The 18,381-nt window shown below is 53.2% G+C and overlaps 4 protein-coding genes across 4 annotated transcripts; 1 reads left to right on the forward strand and 3 right to left on the reverse strand.

Moving 5' to 3' along the window:
* Window positions 1-766: 766 nt before the first annotated feature.
* LTS14_004052 (uncharacterized protein) lies at window positions 767-4,867 on the reverse strand (the record flags this gene model as incomplete). The annotated part of the gene is made up of 6 exons (XM_064836754.1): window positions 767-2,629; window positions 2,686-2,952; window positions 3,013-3,203; window positions 3,279-3,492; window positions 3,550-4,053; window positions 4,106-4,867. 6 exons carry the CDS (start codon window positions 4,865-4,867, stop codon window positions 767-769), a joined length of 3,801 nt encoding a protein of 1,266 aa, XP_064695387.1.
* A 2,380-nt stretch (window positions 4,868-7,247) lies between these two features.
* Window positions 7,248-8,080, reverse strand: LTS14_004053 (uncharacterized protein; the record flags this gene model as incomplete). The annotated part of the gene is made up of 2 exons (XM_064836755.1): window positions 7,248-7,448; window positions 7,502-8,080. The coding sequence occupies 2 exons, from the start codon at window positions 8,078-8,080 to the stop codon at window positions 7,248-7,250; spliced, it is 780 nt and encodes a 259-aa protein (XP_064695388.1).
* A 3,979-nt stretch (window positions 8,081-12,059) lies between these two features.
* Window positions 12,060-15,640, forward strand: LTS14_004054 (uncharacterized protein; the record flags this gene model as incomplete). The annotated part of the gene is made up of 6 exons (XM_064836756.1): window positions 12,060-12,378; window positions 12,435-12,698; window positions 12,745-12,974; window positions 13,030-13,047; window positions 13,098-13,375; window positions 13,927-15,640. 6 exons carry the CDS (start codon window positions 12,060-12,062, stop codon window positions 15,638-15,640), a joined length of 2,823 nt encoding a protein of 940 aa, XP_064695389.1.
* A 90-nt stretch (window positions 15,641-15,730) lies between these two features.
* LTS14_004055 (uncharacterized protein) lies at window positions 15,731-17,788 on the reverse strand (the record flags this gene model as incomplete). Its single annotated transcript, XM_064836757.1, has 4 exons — window positions 15,731-16,210; window positions 16,272-17,006; window positions 17,058-17,521; window positions 17,620-17,788. 4 exons carry the CDS (start codon window positions 17,786-17,788, stop codon window positions 15,731-15,733), a joined length of 1,848 nt encoding a protein of 615 aa, XP_064695390.1.
* Window positions 17,789-18,381: the final 593 nt, after the last annotated feature.

The raw sequence follows: 18,381 nt of genomic DNA on the forward strand, positions 1-18,381 counted from the left end.
CGATTGAGGCCCAATCTCTCGAGACCGGCACGGGCAGTCGAAAAGTAAGGCTGGAACAAGTGTTGGGAAGTCGGCCTGACGAAAGTCTTTGCTCTCAGTGCGAGGGCTTCTGATCGACCAAGTCAGCTCCACGACGGAGAGTTTTCCTGGTTGGGGCACTACCAGTCATCAGACGTCTCCTACAAGATGATATGCTGAAGGCTACCTCTTACACCACAGGTGGCGCACCACATGACACCCTGGCCCAATGTCAGATTCGGCCCATCGTCTGTGAGACTCGGGGATCAAATCTGCATTGTAGCGGGCGCTAAAGTCGCCTTTGTGTTAAGACCGGCTGGACACGGCTATGCGTTTGTCGGCGAAGTATATGTGCATGGTGTCATGGACGGCGAAGCGGTGGAGGGGAGGCAAGATGACTTCCCCAATGTCACATTGTTACGAGAGACTCTTTCGAAAGTCCACTGGCTGGCCTCGGAATCCTCTAGCTTTTGCCAAGAATAATGCCGTCCTACCATTCAAGTGCATCGGAGTATATGTGATTCGTGCAAGATTATGTGGGGATCTGCAGCAGGTTTTTGCAGGAAGGCTTGAAGCGCCTTGCTGCAAGCTGCAGTTATACGGAACACCCATACCTGATGTACATCGCTGGGCTTACATGCTGTGTATAACCTTCATATATCCCTGTTCCTTTGTGTAGAAAAGTTAGCTGGTACTACGACCAGCGCCTGCAATACGTCCACTAGACGTGCTTGGTGGCTGTACTTTGCTACGATCTCCACGCCAGGAAGCATATCAGGGCCGTAGTAAGCCATGTCGCACTGCTTCCATCCCACCGTCGATCGGATGGGGCTGCCGACTTCCTTGTCGAGGTTGCTGTCGCCTCGCCAGTGACCTGCCCTCGCTGACTGCTACTGGTCATCAAAGGACCCTTTGCAGCCGTCAGATGAGCCGGCGAACCGCTGTTGCTAGTGAACGACGATACCGTCTGCGTCCCATCTATGATCAGACCCGAGGCCTGCGCCGTAAGCGACAACCCGTCCACGGTCACCGGCAGGCCACCAACAGAAACCGTCTGCCCATCTACGATGTACCATCCCAGCCGACCAGATATCGATGTGGCGGTAAAGACTTGACCATGCTCGGTGAAAGTCGCTAGTGCATTTCCAGTCACGCAAACAGGTAATTCTGATATGTGGTCCGTCTGCGTACCATCTACGACGATACCTTGAGCGCCGAGTGACACGACGTGCCCAGAGATGGTAAAGGGAGGACCGCCGGACCGAAGCGTCGTACCGTCAAGCACCGCCAAGGTTGTCAGCTGGCCGTTGCTGCCAGTCACGACCGTCTCCGAGGCTGTTTGGATGCTCGATCCCAAAGTGACGAGCGCACCTGAAATCGTGGCAGGGGTGGGGGCGGGTAGGGCGGAGAGTCCTGCTGTAGAGCCGTCGACCACGATTCCCTTGGCACCCAGCGACAAGATATGTCCAGATACACTCGATGTTGCGCCATTCAATTGCAGCGTGGTCCCGGCTATGACCGCTTCGGTTGTCAGCTGTCCATCGGCACCCTCGACGACCCTCTCGGATGCCGTCAAAGTCGTCGACCCAAGCGTCACAGCTGCTCCGGTTATGATTGCGGAAGCTGAAGGTAGAGGTGATAGCTTGAGTGTAGTCGAACTGCCAACCACAAGTCCAGCAGACTCAAGGGACACAGCCTGGCCATCTATAGTTGCCGGCGCGCCGCCCTGTAACAAGGTGCTGCCAGCGAGGACTGCAGCGGCGGTCACTTTACCGTCCAGAACAGTGAACGTGGTTGCTATAGCGGTCAAGGTATTGCTGCCGATGGTCAAGATAGCGCCATTGTTCGCTCCCGCGGCGCTTTGCACCACAGCCAAGCTACCTCCAGCACCTTGGTTTGTAGACACTCCGACTGTAGCCGCAGCCGCACCCGTCCCAACGACAGCACCGCCATTGGACCCAGCACTTACAGTCACCTCGGCGATAGAGCTTGTTTGGCCAGGCGAAAGGGTAACGGTCGTTCCGCCGCCAACAATGATGACGGCAGATGAGCCGCTGGCTTGAATGGTAGCGATGACGCTAAAGCTTGATGATCCCACCTCGACAATTGCAGTATTCCCGCCATTGTTGCTTTTCGGATCGCTTCCAGCTCCGTTAGTACTGCCAGGGTCCGATGGGTCGGCATTTGAGATAATTTTGGTTGCACCAATGACTGATGCCACGGCACCTCCTACACCCGCACCAACATTGTTCGAGCTTGTTGCAAGAGCTTGACTCAGGATTGAGCCGGCGGCTCCAAGATCAGCACTACTGCCACCAGAACCACTTGCTGAAACCCCTTGTGCAGCACTACCTGCACTGCTTGCTACTGCAGAAGGACCTTCTGGCGCATTCGACGCTGTTTGAGAAGCAGATGCAGTAGGGTCTCCAGGGTCGACACTGCTCGCCGGTGATGGCTGGGTGGTCGCTTTCGACACTACAGGATCTGCCGTCTGCGTCGGTCCAGGAGTGACTTGGCCGCTCGCGGGACTTGCTGACGTTGGTGTTGCTACTGAAGATACAATAGGCGTGGCTACCGCAGCCTGTGGCGTGAGTGCCTTGGGTGGATCATACTACGCTCCATATATCAGTAAGAGTGACACACAGTATCCTTTTTATTACCACGTACAAGACCTTCCAAAGCAACGGCACAAGTGGCCCACGCAGGGTCCAGCTGTCTAATCTGAGTCGGTACCACTAGTGTGGGTCGATAGGCATAATCGGCGATAGTATCATAACAAGGGTCACCCTCCAGAGGAACTCCATTCATGAAGTCACCGTTGAAGGAATCAGGCCACGGTACGCCATTTGGATGAGCGCAGCTATCGCCACCGCCGAAAAGCACAGCGCTGAAGGCGCTCTGCGGTAGGTTTGGAAGCAAGTCTGCGAAGTTGAACTGGGGCCAGAGTCAATAAGTCTCTGCTTTGAACGTACTCTCCCATGTTGTAATGCTTACCAAATGGCCATCGTCTACACACGCACCGAGTTCATTGCCGATGGAGTAGACCTGTGTCGAAGCGAGGGTCAGGAGAGCGCCGGTATGCTTTCCGCCGACGTATCCGCAGCTATTCATCGCGTACGCTGTCTGTAAGGAGATGTATGCGCGGTTCTGGTAGAGCGTGGTGCCAGCGGACACGGTAAAAGGTCCTATGACACGCCAAGGTCAGCTCAAGCCCTTAAGCTTCGATGTCATTCCGCGCCGGGCACCGACAACATACGTACCGCTATCAGTCGTCTTCGTTGCGTTGCCGAGCAGGTACGGACAATTGATGTAATTCGTACAAATCCCTCTAGCCATCCCTGGAGGAGCATAAATTGATCCCGGCACGTAAGGTGCTGTAGTCGGACCCAGTGGACAAGTCGTTGGTGCGCCGATCTTAGTGGCACACATGTTACGGGAGGCGGTTGTCGGCACAGGGAAGTAGAGCAACTGGACCTGTCCACAGAAATCAGCTTCGACCCCTGCTCCATGGCACGTGAGACTCTCACTTACCTCTCCGCCATGAATCGTGCAGGCACCGCACCCAGTTCCGTTCGCCGCTCGGGTGCATTGTGGCTTTGGGATGTCGCGGTAAGGGAAACCAAAATCTCGGTTTGAAACCACAGAGGAGCCGTCCTTGAGATTTGTCTGGAACAATGGCTGGGCGATAGCAGATATACGATAGACAGTGTCCGACCCTGCATTGTCATACCTGCTGTACGCTGATCCAGTATATGCTTTCCCCTGGAATGTGATGACAGGAGGCGGAGTCATAGCTGTGCTGCCATACGTGGTGACGATGGTCGTGGTATTGTCTTGTATTGTGAATGCGGTCGCCTGAGAGGCCAGAATGAGAGTCAGCTGGCCTTGTGTGAGTGCAGCATTGTATGACGAGGAGTATGCCGAGGAGGCGACGGAGAGATTCTCGCAGTCAGATGGATTGATACTACAAGATGGTTTCGCTAGTATTCCAGTCTGTGTATAGTCCATATAGGCTACTGTGGTGCTAGCGGATGCCTATGCGTCGATACATAAGCAAAGAGCAGCTGGCATGACGGTCAAAACTCACAATCGGTGTATACGACCCATCCAGTCGTGCATGAGTATCGCAGCCTGCCAGGGTGGTGATCACGGCAGACCAGTTGGTATATGTCCACGTGGAGATCGTGGAGTAGCTGACAACAGGTGCAGACTGTGAACTGCTAGACCAACCAATCAACTTGGCGTTACATTGACTGGCGTAAGCGCTTCCACTGCTGATGGCTGGTAACGATGCATTTGAGGCCTTGGTGGCGGTCGAGTTGATGTAGGCTGGGGAACCAGATGATGCTGATCTGGTCGAAGCTCCAGTAATGCTCGAGCTATTGTGCAAAGAGGCCGTGGTGTTGCCCAGGCCGCGTAAAGTACTCGACAGACTCTGTCCAGATGATTGCGCGGAGACAAGTGAACTTTGAAATGCCGTGGCATTTCCTGCGACTTCGGCGGTCAGGAACGCTGTTCGTAATACCGACGCATTTTGTGAAGAAGAGCTGTGCTGGACCGTAGCCGAGCTGTTTACAGATGGCAGGTCTGGACGCGGAAGACCTGTAAATGATGAGCCTCCGGGAGCAGACGTAGCCAACGTGAGCGTCAAGGAAGATGACTCGCTATGTGAAGTTGACAAAGACGGTGTCAAAGATGAGGTGGAAGTGTTTGCCGAGGAGCTGCTGCTGCTGATCGTGGTATTGGTTATGTGCGTCGCATTGACAGCAGATATGGTATCATTGCCGTACAGTGCTGCAAATGCTAAGTTGACGCACGTCAGTAGCAGTAACGAATATGAGAACGCCATAAGTCAATTTGAAATGAGAAGAGAGATGCGCTCGGGCAGGGCTTTCGTGAACGACGTAGAGGATCTTGAATTGTTCCATGATAGGACATAAGTTTGTTTGTGGACTTGTACCTGGCACCTAGGCGCGGGAGCCCCTGGGTGGCCTGAGAGAGTCTATTGTGTGAGTAGGCCTTGATTAGCGTGGAGGAGCTTATTACTTTTGACAAGTCTGGTGCGTCGCATGCTAGACTCGTGAAATGAGAGCCAACCAGAACTTGTTCCTCAAGCTTGGCAGGACGCCTGAAGGCTTGCTTCAGCCTGTAGACTCAGGTCCGGAGGCGGTGTTACTGAGGTCGCCGCACGGCGGCAAAACGACTAAAATGGACTGCTTAAGCTCTTGAATCAGACACCATTCGTCTTCCGATTGCGCAGTGGCATTGCGCAGTGGACCTGGTTCCTAAAGGGTGCAAGAACATCGATGTGATCGCCTATGTCAATTTCGCTGGAATCGTGACTGATAGTAGGGCCGGAACGAAATCTTCTGGAGCATATGAGTACCTGCCTATAGGATGTCGCACTCTGCGGCTATGCTTAAGAGGCAAGGTCTGTTTAGCTAGAATACATTTGTGAGGAGCAGGTAAGATGCTGAACCTTAAATGTTGGAGCACACGCTCCCGGAAGCAAAGACGGACCGGCGTAATATCGAGAACGAGTGACATGGCCCGAGCGTCGAGATGAGAGCTACAACATCTCTCGGCCATCCCAAGTTTTCGATCGTATAGAGTAGTCAGCATGGCCGACTTGAAGTCATCAAGGATCAGGGGAGGGCAAGATCATAGACTCGTATCGACACTTAGCATTTCGATTGGCCTAGCGCAAGCGATGGCGTTCACCCATTGCGCATATCGATGGCCTGGACACGGCAGGCTCGCAAACTGTTCTGTATATACACAGCCTTGCGCACACCGAGTGCCTCCATTTCCTGGCTGTTGCTGCGCTCGTCGCCTTGTAACTGATGTCCTCTTCGACGACGATGATTAGGCCATTTGCCAATCGATTAATTCGATCGAGGCCTCCTACATCCACCTCGCCAGCGATATCACCATGAGGCGCTCCAGGGTCAGAGACAACCAAGACAGGTATGCGCTTGCGCAACTCGTGAAGGCGTCACTGCAGACCGTGGGAGATGTGTACGTGAACGGAGTTGGAATACCTCCACTCTCATCCGATGATAAGGCAGTCGCTGATGATTGACGAGTTCTAGTGACGAATTCGTATCCAGCTAGTGCCTTGCACCATCGAGCTTGGCTGGTTCCCTTCCAGCATACACATCCAAGCATACGCCGCTTCTAGCGTCAGCCTACGTCAGCGAGGGGACCCTAGGATTATCGCAGTGAAGGCTACGCAGGAATGGCTCGAAAGCATCAATGCCAACTTTCCAGACCTAGGCACTACGCCCATGCGCCTTCTATTGCCTGCCGCGCTGGACAGCATTCCGGCCGCGCTCTCAATTCTCATGACGGTTTCACTTGCACGGATGGCGCCAGTGGCCCATATATGCTCCATGGTCGCGTACTCCGGCGCCAGACTGAACACTGGAGTACCGTCCTGCAAAGGGACCGATTTTGCACCGGATGGCCGGGAGTTGTCTTCTCAATTCCCTATCCAATGGACGTTACAAGGATACGGCTGGGGCACAAACGAGCTTGTAGTTCAGATCTCGGTCGCAATTCTGCTCCTCTACTGCACGATAGCTATCGCACACACCATATTTTTGCTATGGACTGGACTCAGCTTGGACTCATGGACGACAGTCAGTGAGGCTGTAGCACTTGCCCTGGCCTCTCGTTCAGCGACGGAGCTGCAGAACACGTGTGCAGGTATTGGAACCATCGCAGCTTTCGAGCACCGAGTTCGTATTGCGGCGACCTCGGGCGGACTAGGTCAAGCTCCTATAGCGGCTGACATGTTCGAGGCGGTAGGTGATCATCTGGAACTCATCTTTCCCTCGAATGAGAATCATGTCATTTCCAGGGTTGCTCGCGGGAGAGCTTACGGAACGCTAAAGGGAGAGCTCGTGTGAGTCCAGCATTGATCGTGTGCTTCGCGTCACTCTAGTGATTGCCGCGCGCTGGGTGCGGGCAATGTCTCTCTGGTGGAACTATCCCACGGAGCCTTGGCGATGATGTCTGCTGGGAACCTTGGCCAACACTACATGTATCATGAGGAAAACAGTGTAATGCACACTTGGCCTACTCGACGGTTCGTTTCTTGACCCTCGATATTCCTCAGAACAGACACAAACCACTACCTATACAGTCCCAGAGCGATCGGTACTCGATGCAACGGCTACTTCTAACTCGCCGGTCACATAACAGACATCGTTCCTCGCGTCACATCCTCAGACAATCTTTGCGACCGCGACAATTGGTCCGCCCTGGGCTCCTTGCACGACAGCCACGGCACCCATACCGGGCGCCATCTGCGCTGGAGTCATGGGCAACTCATACAGATTATCACCTCCGTTCCAGGTACCGATGTTGACGATCTGGTCGACGACATTCTTGTGTGGGACTTTCTTGCCTTTATTCGGCCCTTTGCCCTGATAAGCAGTCAGTACCCTTTTCAAGATCGTAGCACCAGCTCTGGACTCACGATCTTCACAACCTCAGTGGTGGCCCTGTACACAATGACATTCACGTCATGCGGCTCAATCTCCAACTTATCGGTGTCCAGTTTGACGTGAGTGTCGTTGGTGTCGAGAAAGATGTGCCAGTCCATCTGGTGCTGCATCTCGCGAGCGCGCTGGACTACACCGTCGATCTCGGCCTTGGTGCCGCCACCGGATCCCGCATCGGCGACACCGTTGACGACGACCATGGGAGTGTACAATGTACTGCGGCCCCACTTCCTGACATAATTCTTCTGCCGCTGATCCCAGCGCGGGTTGGAGTGCGTGTCTTTCCAGCCGGTATGGTCGAAGTAGGTGACGTCGTACGTGACATGCTGCAGATTCGGATGTTGTGTCGATTCGAGAATGCCTGGAATGGCAGGCGGGCAGGACTGGCAGCTTTGAGACTGAAAGAGCTCTACTAGTGCTAGAGGCTGGACATCAAGGAAGCAAGCAGCGGTGTGGATATGCTCGTCGTCTTGGTCGAGAGATAGATGGCAGGCGAGAGGTGGTGCCTTCTTCCGTTTGAATGCCTTGCGGAGCGCTCGAAGGACTTGCGCCATATTTCTTAGACGACACTGAGAAAGTGAGGGGTAAAAAGTGTTGGAGTGGCGATTATAACTGCGACGAGACAGGTATGTGGAGGGAGGGCGAATCAATAGAGGCACAGTTGCGTGATCACCACCAGCTTGCTATGGGCCGCAGGGCTTTATATATCCACCTTCAGTATTAGAGAAGGGGCTCATCAGGCATGGTTCACTGAGCTGTTGAACGCAAATCTCAATCGGGCTCTTCTTCATGCTGACCCGACTGATCGCTCAGGCTTTGGAATCACAGCTGTGAAACTCTTGGCAAGAGCGCGGCCAACTATTTTTGTTGGTCCATGAACAACATATGCGTAAGCTGGCCACTGAGCATGATGTATCATACTTGACTACAACTGCACGGATTGTCCTTTGGCCACGACCAGATGTGGCTGCGCGAGTTGGGAACACGCTCGTGGAATATGTCCAGAAGAGGCGAAAGAGATGCGGCTGAATGCGAGCTTCGCCCGGGTTGTCCTCTATGGCGGCGCAGTGGTTGAAGCATGTAGAATCAATGTTATCACTGGACTAGACTGCTGACATGAATCGGTGCTCGGTCACCTTGTGGTAACTTTCTTGACTGCCGCGGGAGGTAGCATCGGCAACAGTGGTTGTAGTCCAAGTCCTGCCCCGGTAGGCCTGTTCTTACAAGTGCATACATGTGCATTCGTCGCATGCCCCTGCTACTGCTACGTCTAATGCCATTAGCCTTCCGTTGTCGTAGATCCTCCTCGACCTGATTCTTTACTGAGTTGCTCTTGCATACTCGAAAGTGCTTATTATCTTTTTCCGTCAACACTTGTCTGCAATACGTGAGGGTCGAGATCCATCTTTGCATACACGGTCCACGAGAGCTCGTCGGTGTGCGCCAAAGGCCCGGTCTTGATCGACATGGAGATATTAACGGGCTGCATGACACGAACAAATCCCAGGTTATGTCAGGCCAAGGTGTGGGTCGGGCGTGGAGAAGACTTTCTGACCCGGACTCCTGCAACGCGCATCATGCGTTTATAAGGGCTCATGAATGCCATCAACAATGTCGCCCAGCTCCCGTAGATGCTCAACAAAGGTGTCTAAGGTGTTCCTTCGCCTCCAGATATGGTCGCGATATAAGCGCTCGCGGCCCTTGCAGTACCTTCCTGATTCAACGAGCTGGGTTTTGTGATCAATGTATGGTGCGTTGACAACAGCCATATACCGTCTCACATCGCCCTCAGGACCATCCGTGGGTCCTGCTGGTGACGACCTTCGTGGCTGTGCGGCTGTCTGTCCAGGTCTCGTTGCGCTGACTTTGCTGTGATATCTCGCATTCCACGTGGCCGTCTTTTGCTTGGCATATGACAGCATGAGGTTCAGTGAACCATGAATCGCGATAGCCCGAGAACGAACTGTTTCTCTGTCTAGCAGGGTTGTTTGGGTGACTTCGGCTTTCTCTGCCGGACTGTAGTAGCCAGGAACACTCTTCATGGCTGGAAGATCTTCAAGAGAGTGCTTGCTCACACCGTACTGTCTAGATGCCTCCGATACTCGCAACGGGTAGTAACGAGATTCTGTCTAGAAGCATCGGAAGCAAACGCGGCGGCACGTCAGCAGATATATGTAACCACTAAAATCACCGCGGTCCTAACACTTCGCCCTTCTAAGCGTCTCCCAGAGCTGCACCACGGAGACGTGAGATCCATACTGTATGCTGTAGAGACCTCGTAGCACGTCAGGACACTTGCGCATGATCGTACGGTATGAGGGCACCGAATCTACGACCTGCATTGACCGAGCGTTGAGGCGCCTGAACACAGCCAGCGAGAGCAACTCCAGCTGCGAGAGGACGTGCGAGATCAGCTAGAGCGGTAAATGCTCCAAAGATCCAAGGTCGCTACGGCACACCCCCGAATGGCGACCATTATCTCGAGGGCAGGATTTGTCCAGGCCGTTCTCGTCGAGTGTGAGGTCTTTGAGGTTGACACTAGAATAGGTCAATGCCTCGTAAGCAGCGTAGGTTATCCGCGCGAGCTCCATCGAGACTCTCAACTGGACCGCAAGGTATTGCTTATGTTTTACGGTCGGAGACCTTGCTGTTGTGAGTATGTATTCCAACACAATAAAGGTTGACTTTTAGATGTGAAGCAGCAGATTCAGGCTACGTGCGCCTGTACTTCTGCCCTCTGCCACTTACCGTTACTCGCAAGAAAGGCCGATGTGCTATTGCCAAGTTTTACCATCTGCTTCTACAGCACTGTGTTGAGTCGGCTAGCCTGTTCTAAGCCATTGGACTGCTTTTATCGCGTTCGTTGCGTCAGCGAGATTCTTCATATTTTCTGCGAACGCAGCTATACGGGCGGTAGTGGTACACGTCTGGATAGCAACGAGCATGCACAGACTGTGAGGTCAGCATGGAAGAAGCGCATTGTTGTGTGCTTCGCGGTTGTGCTTCGCGCTCGACCGGAATGCCACGGCCCGCTAATGTGCCATGAGACGGCTCGAGCAATTCGGCAATTCCCTAGCGGCATTAGCTTTAGACGGGTAGGTGGACATGGAATGTTGTAGGGTCCCCGTTGATTTCAGCTTTGGAAATGATGTTGCCTACTCGATCTCTAATTTCATGGACTCGATCCCTTATGCTTACGACGCCGGGCTCGCTGCAATAGGATTCCAAGATCTGCGTTTGTTACGATGCAGGCTGTCGCAAACTGGGTAAGATCGAAGCGGCAGTAAGTAGTGATCTTGTATACAGTCTTAGGGAAGAACGGGTGGAACCCCTACTAGTTTCCGTTGGAGGATCTGCCAGTAAGAGCGTCACCTCATCAGTGCACAAGTCGGCACCGACACCGTGCGTTTGACAGGGGTTCCATCCGTTCTTCCCAGAGACTGTAGCTGCAAGCCATCACGCCTGCCTCGCGTCAACCGCCATCACACTACTGGCCGGGCTTCCAGACACGGCACAGCAAGGCTGTACACGTCCGGGCGGAGCTCCGTTATTGGCTAGCGATACGCTGAGGCGGCCTCTATACAAGCATAAATGCAGGCCGAATAAGTGTGGATGCAATCGAGAGGGACGAGAGTGCACGAAGGTGTAAGAGTCCTACGGATGTGGCAGCCATCCATGAGGCACAACCTTGCCATGTCAAATGCTCGTGATTGGCGCAGCCATTGCCTTGGGCCAGGGCGCGCAGCTCGACTGCATGTACTTGCATTGTGTGTGGCCTCCTTGTGGATGGGATAAGTAGCTGAGCCTCGTGCCAGGCATTTATTAAGGCATCTGCAGTGCCAGGCTGAGCTGCGACGATATCAGAGGCACGCAAACTGGAATCTCGACGCTGTGTCCTGGGCGCCTCACACACCGGACCTGAAGCTAGCGCGAATCAATGGTTGAGGAAGATCAGACGCAACAGCAGGATGTATGTGCTTCGCCACGATCGGTGCCGCTGCAAAACCTGAGGCATGAAGCTCACGCTGCATCAGGGCGAGGACAGTAGACCTCCGACGAGATCTCACGTCAAGGGTCCGAAGGCTCCAAAGGTAACAGAATCAGTAATCTGATCGAACTTGAGCAGTCTGACAGACCATATCGTTAGATCTCGTTCAAAAAGAGTGACCTGGTCTACTTGTTCCTTCCCAACGATGACAAGCCGTACGAGATGGTAGTCGCCAAGTCTCGAATGCTGACTGATGGCTCGGGTTCAAAGGAGTACCAATTGACCATGGATGGGGTGCCATACAATCAGGGCGAATGGCTGCCCGAAAGCTCTCTGAAGCGAAGGTAGGGTGAGCGATGTACATGCAAGACCGGTATGACCCCTCATTGGACGACTGTGGCTGTGTGCTTTGGAGGATAAGGCTGGTTCGACGTTGTACAACACATCTTCGCATCTGCTATTATTCGTTTTCTTTCTCACTATCTGGGTGTCGAGTATTGATTTCATGCGGATCTTCGTTTCTCCTCATCCTCGAAGCCTTCTTTATGTCGTCAGGCTTGAATATGGACGGTCACGAGAAGCAAGCTTCCATGCTAGAATTAGGTCAAGCGAAGGAGCTTGCCATTGACTCGGCACAATCTTCGCCTACGCTTACAGAAGCTCCAGGCGTCATGCGTCCTGGTTGCTGGAGCCTACGCAGCATCGCATGGCTTCCTGACCGTGATGCATGGTGTCGAGCGTGGAATCTTTTGCGTGGAAAGCGCGCTCCTGAAGCGTGTCAGGAGAGCATGACGTTGCCAAGATCGAATCCGAGCAAGACTTCTAGTCAACAGCCAGTGGCTCCACGTACCGTCATCAGATCCTGTAAGCCCTTGGTCCCGTTACCCAGGGACACCAGGGCACAGACTGACCAAGCGCAGTAAAGGATTTCGCCAGTGCATACCCCAACCTCGCAATATTCTTGGACAGTGATGAGAGCTTCGCGCTATACCGCAGGCACGGCTATATTCAGACCAGGATCCTGCTCGATAAACAGGATCAATTGCGGTGCATTGAGGCAGAACTCGACGAACTCGATAATGCTGAACAATTCGACGATGCCGACAATCTATTTAGCAGGCAATTCCAAGGTGAGAAACGCAGAAGGATCCTGCAAACTGCAGAAACCGCTTTCCGCGAATATGGTACGCTAGTTCCACGGTGGTCTCCATCTTCGCTAACCTCAAAAAGCTTCACTTCTCCTGGTTGCCAAGGACCTCATGGCCATGAATCGTCCTTCGACGAGCGAGCATCGAAGTGTAGTCAATTATATGACGGGAAGATGTCCAGTGGACGAAGCTGAATCGGCATACGTTTGGTGTAAGGAAGATCTCGTCACACTTCGGCCGGGTCGCGAGAATGCCTGGCTCGATCGTTGCATTGAGCGGTTGCTTCGGATCTTCCATTGCCCTCCACTGCAGGTCGGTCAAGATCTCACCTCTAGACTCGTGGCTAATGTACTGATACGATAAGCAGCATATTTTTTGCTCCAAGGTTTGCGTCGTTCCTCTGTTACCGTGACGAGATGGCTAATGGACTCCCAGGATCTAGCTCGCAAGGCATTCGACAAGGACCAAGTCTACTACTGTAAGGATCGCATCAACGCATGTTCTGTGGGAGTCATTACGGCCATGATCCTGTTCCTACTTATCGTGCCAATATACCTGCTGTTCCACCTCGTCGAAAGCGGTCACAGCCTGATTAGCGGACAGGCGAACGCAGTCTGTTTTGCAATACTGCTTGTCTTTACGCTAATCTTCTCGGCGGTCATGTCGCTCTTCACATCCGCAAAGAAACACGAGATTCTGGGTGCTGCAGCTGCGTATGTTATGAGCTCTAGAAATGTGAATATTTGGTACTGACCTCACCGTAGGTACTGCGCTGTCTTGGTTGTTTTTCTGGGTAACGTTGGTAACGGTGGGACCCCAGGGTAGCAGGAAGAAGTGTCAAAAGGGACCGAGAGCGGTTAGGCAGATGCCTAGCCTAGCCACTTATCTTCGATAGCCTGATGTACCTTGTGGTGTGAAAGAAACCATATATAGCCAGCCTTGTGTACATGACCATGAACTTTTAGCGCACGGACGCTGGTCGGCTCCACTCCGCCCCATTGACCTGAGGCAGTCGGTCTGCCTCACCTACCGCCAGGAGAAGCTCAGATAGTGTCGTGGTGGCGTATCATACTGCAAGCTTCTGCTGACTGGCCGCGCCTGAACATCGTGATAGCCTCTTTAGGCGATGCATTGAGGCGATACGATATGCCCGCGTGATCATCTCGAGCGAACTTTGCACAAACAAATGTATATAGCCCTGCCTGTCTCAATCGACTACTGCTGTGTACCGTTGCCCAGTCACGCCTTGCCTGACAGCTCACAGAGCCATGGCGCCAGCTCAGAAGCCACCAAAAGCGACCGCTGGTACTAACAGCACCGGGCCAGGCACCCTTGCTGATGAAGCGACTCCCGGGACCGACATGAACACCACAAGCATATCTCAGGCTGCCAATAGCCGGCTTAGTATGAAGTGGCAGGAATGTATGGGTTATACGCCAAGAACCAGACGCTATGATAAGACTGCAGTGCAGTTGTTGTACTGGGAAGACCGCTACGACGATTTAAAAGTGAAGGAGGAGATCGACAAGCTCAGATCAGTACTCGACGATACCTATGGCTTTAAGGTCAAAGAAGAAAAGCTTGTAGAGGCTTCACCTAATGGGGAGAGAACGCCACAGCAGCAGGTTACTCTTTGTTTGTCGAAATTCGTCTACGAGGAGGGCTGCCATCGTGGCCTCCTCATTATCTACTATGGTGGTCATGGCATTCCTGGCGAGCAAGGCGACGTCAGATGGGTTGGCAAGCTACGTCCGCCACAGAGTGGAACCAATGATGATCGAGTTTCGAATAATGAGCACCTCGAGAGGAACAGTATAGTATGGTCCCAGGTCGAACCCATCATTAGCAATAGTGCAGCAGACGTCCTGCTGATTCTGGATTGCTGTGAAGCTGGTCGTCTGGTACACCCAAAGCGGCGGACAGCACGAAGTTTTTTCGAATTCCTTGGTGCTTGTTCCCAAGGAGAAACAACCAGAGCACCTGGTGAAGAGTCGTTCACCGCGGCTCTGACTTCGGCTCTTAGAGAACTATCCAAGAGAGACAGAGCGTTCAGCACCTTCGAACTTTGGCAACTCATCATGGAGCATCCCAACTTTCCGGGTGATGAACAGACCCCAGTGCTGATAGAACGGCGACCCGGAGAGCACATTGTCATCTCTCATAAAGGTGTCGGTCCAGGCTCGGCACAAAAGGCACGCAAGGATCGTGAGACAAGCGCCAAACCCTTCCAAGATTTCTTCGACCTTCGCTTCCATTACAGTGTTCCGATCAAGCCCAACCACCTTGAGCAGACAGCTTCGTACCTGAAGGATCACTTCGACTCTGGTGATGGCGGCTGGCGCCAGATCGAGTTCTTGGGCCAAGGCCTTCCTCGCCCGGACATCGTCGGGGATCCCCTCGTACTGACTACTCCACACGTAGTCAGCGCGATTCACAACTTCATGAGACCCATCAGGAGACGGAGAGACCATCCAAGCGATCCTGATCCTAGTCAACAGAAGCGCTTACAACTCAAGACAACGATCGAGTTTGAGGACTCGCACCTAGATGTACCTCACCTCCCTAGAACAATTCCAGATGGACTGTCGCCTTCATCATCCTTCATCTATGACCAAGACACGACTGACGGAGAGTTGTTGGATGAAGAAGCTCCAGATGATGAGACAACCGACCCCGAAGTGACAAACCAAGCGCCGAACTGTCCAGGCTCCGTCCACCCGAAGAACAAGAAGTTTGGCGGGAAGCACACAAAGCATAATGAAATGGCCGCGAAGAATTCTGCCTCGGTCAGCAGAAAGAGGGTTGGTGAAGCGACTCCTCTCCTCGAAAGCACACAGATGCCTGACAATGCGGACCATGGCATACTCTTCCATCTACGTGCAATTGCAGGAGGGATTGCCCGCGGTACAGTCAATACTCTGGCGAATATATTTAGCTGCTTCGCGTCACGCGCTCGGAAAAGCAAGAGTCGAAAGTGAGTAGGATTCTTGCTGCATGAGCTTCTATCTGGTGTGTGGAAAGAATGTGGCAAAACAGGGTTCAGTCTCAATCTTGCCGCAGCTTTTCGTTCAAGCAAGCATTTGTAGCATCAGCCCTAGCATTACTACCATGTAAAGAAAGCTTCCAGTGGCGCCGTGACCTGGCGCATCATTGGCGTAGGGCACTGGGGTGCTGGAACTCTGACTACCATTTCCATTGCCGGTCGTCGCATTCGCGGTCCCGTTTGTGGTGCCATTCGTCGCCACACCAGCAGGCAGACTCTGCACCCACATCTGCAGCAGCGTAAGATCTGGTTCGCAGTGAGTGCCATTGGGCGGCAGGGTAGCATTTTTGAAGTAGGCTTGAACATAATCGGCCGCGCATTGAGAGGGACTGGCGAAGAGACCATGGCCGTAACCAGAATGTGACAATACCGCGCTGCCCTCGAATGAGGCACTAGCATTATAAGCGTTCTCGAGAGGTGTCACGGGGTCGTGTTGGCCGTTGATAAAGAGGACTGGAGTCTTGGTCTTGACGTGAAAGTCACCCCAATATCGTTCCTTTGCCGGCTAGACATGACATCCTCGTTAGTGGGGCTGAAACATGAACTTCCGCAACGGTTGGACTCACCATCTTCCACTGTGCCGAGACCCAGAAGGAGACGTACATGGCGTCGCTGAAACTGGGGCTGACTGCCTGTTGCGCTCTCAAGGTAGGTAGGTACTCATCGCTAGAGTTGGCGTGAAAAGTTGCATCACTTGCGCGAATACCCACCACAGCGTTTTCGGCAACGCCGTATTGTACTGCAGGCTTTGGAGCTGGAGATGAACCGGTAAATACCGCTGCTAATGTCTGTGCAAATTTCGGCCATCCACTAGGAAAGTACAGGTTCTGCTGTATTGTTGCTTTCAGCCCGATGTAGGTCAGATAGCCCTGTATGCTTTCCGTAGCGTTCTTGGCCAATGGTGCTAGAGCTTCATTCAAGGCTGTGATAAAGTCCTCCGTAGTGTTCGGCTGCAACAGAGTGTACAGAGCACAGTCGTCTTTGGCTTCAAAGCATGTCTGTAAGAATCCGTCGAAATCAGGCTTCAGATCAGCGGTTGTGGTGATGTATGTGCCGTCCTGGTATGTATGAGGGTTGACGTTGGCATCGAGTACGATTCGACCGATACGATCGGGAAACATAGCGACGACATATGCGCCTAAAGCTGTACCGTAGGACCAGCCGTAGTATCTGAGCAGTCCGTCTTCACCTAATGCGTCCACGATGTGCATCATGTCACGAGCCACAAAAGCGGTGCCGATGAGACTGCCAGTCTTGTTCGCTTGTGCATAGCACAGATCAGCATTTTGGCCAGCATAATCCTGTAAAGTATCAGTCAGACAGCTAACTATATCTCACACACTTTCACTTACCCATCCGCCGTTGGAAAAAATGTCCGTAATGTTGACGTTTACCAGCTCTCCTAAAGATCGCTTCGAATTTGAAGGTGTAGCCGTAGACCCAAGCTCTGAAACATCACACTGGAATGGTATAGTGAAGCCAGTGCCTCTAGGGTCCCATGAGATGAGGTTCCATTCCGGTCCTATCACGCTATGGGCCTTCTCGGCCAAGACAGCCAAATTGTCTGGAGCTGTACCTCCGGGACCTCCAAAGTTCATCAGGACGCTGCCCAGCACTGGCTGTTGAGTGGCATTGATGCGGAAGAGGCTGAGGTCGAGTGATGGTGAACTATCATCGGTATAGTCCAGCGGAACTGGCAGGGTGGCACAGTCAAAAGTCGGCAAAGCTGCTGCTGGAGAGAAGTTGGCCGCGATGGCAGCATTGAGCTCTGGGCAGGGAGTGAAGTTGATTGCAGCACCAACGCGCAGGGCAAAGCCTAAAATAGGTAGGCTAGAGGTGTATCGCATTGTGACGATGGGGAAAGTCTGAAAGTGTAGGGTTGAGAAATGCGTGGAACTGAGCTAGGTGACCTACCTGGAAGGAGGTTCAGCTTTATAGACAGAGGTAGATCGCGAAGCTGGGAGGCGACCGTCATATGCCTGAAAACCAGACGACATCCAACATTCTGGCCCCAAAGTTGCTGCTGGCAATACTTGGCTGTACGTCTACGCTCGATGTTCGTAACGAGATGAGCTGCATCCATGCCGACGACAACTTGCGTCTCTGCAAGCCGAGCCTCGATGGAGTAGCCGTTCGTGGTCCTGTACAGCGCTCATTTGGCAGGCGCAGCATGTGGCACGTCGGCAGGCTCTATCTGTGTAAATTTGAACATGAAGTCAATCGGAGTGCGTGAAGGAGTGGTACAGCGAAGTCTTCGGCATTCCTTCGATCATCCACGCCAAGCCACTCGAGCTAACCTATTCGGGTCCCACGCAGCGCCGTCGAGAAGACGTGCTCATATCTCGCGTACCTTTCTACGACATTAACAAGCTCCCACGCATGCACGCCGAACGCTGCCTTCGGACTGCCTGGCCGACTCACTCCAAAATTGCGCCTCGTAAATCATGTCCTATCATGGCTACAGCTGTGCACGGGTGTCCTGACACTGATAGATGAGATTCAGGCGCAAGACAGACGGCTGTGTCTTGCTACCTGTTCCTATAGATAACAAGCAGGCCGGCATTGGGTCGTTTCGTAGGATGCACTTGTAGACATCTGGTAGTACTACCTACTAGTACTACGTGGCCTCCATGTGAGCTTGAGGCTGAGGAGCAGCACGATCATCATACTCGTCAG

This window comes from Recurvomyces mirabilis (genome assembly GCF_035927965.1).
Source record: "Recurvomyces mirabilis strain CCFEE 5264 chromosome Unknown scaffold_9, whole genome shotgun sequence".
NCBI lineage: Eukaryota > Fungi > Ascomycota > Dothideomycetes > Mycosphaerellales > Teratosphaeriaceae > Recurvomyces > Recurvomyces mirabilis.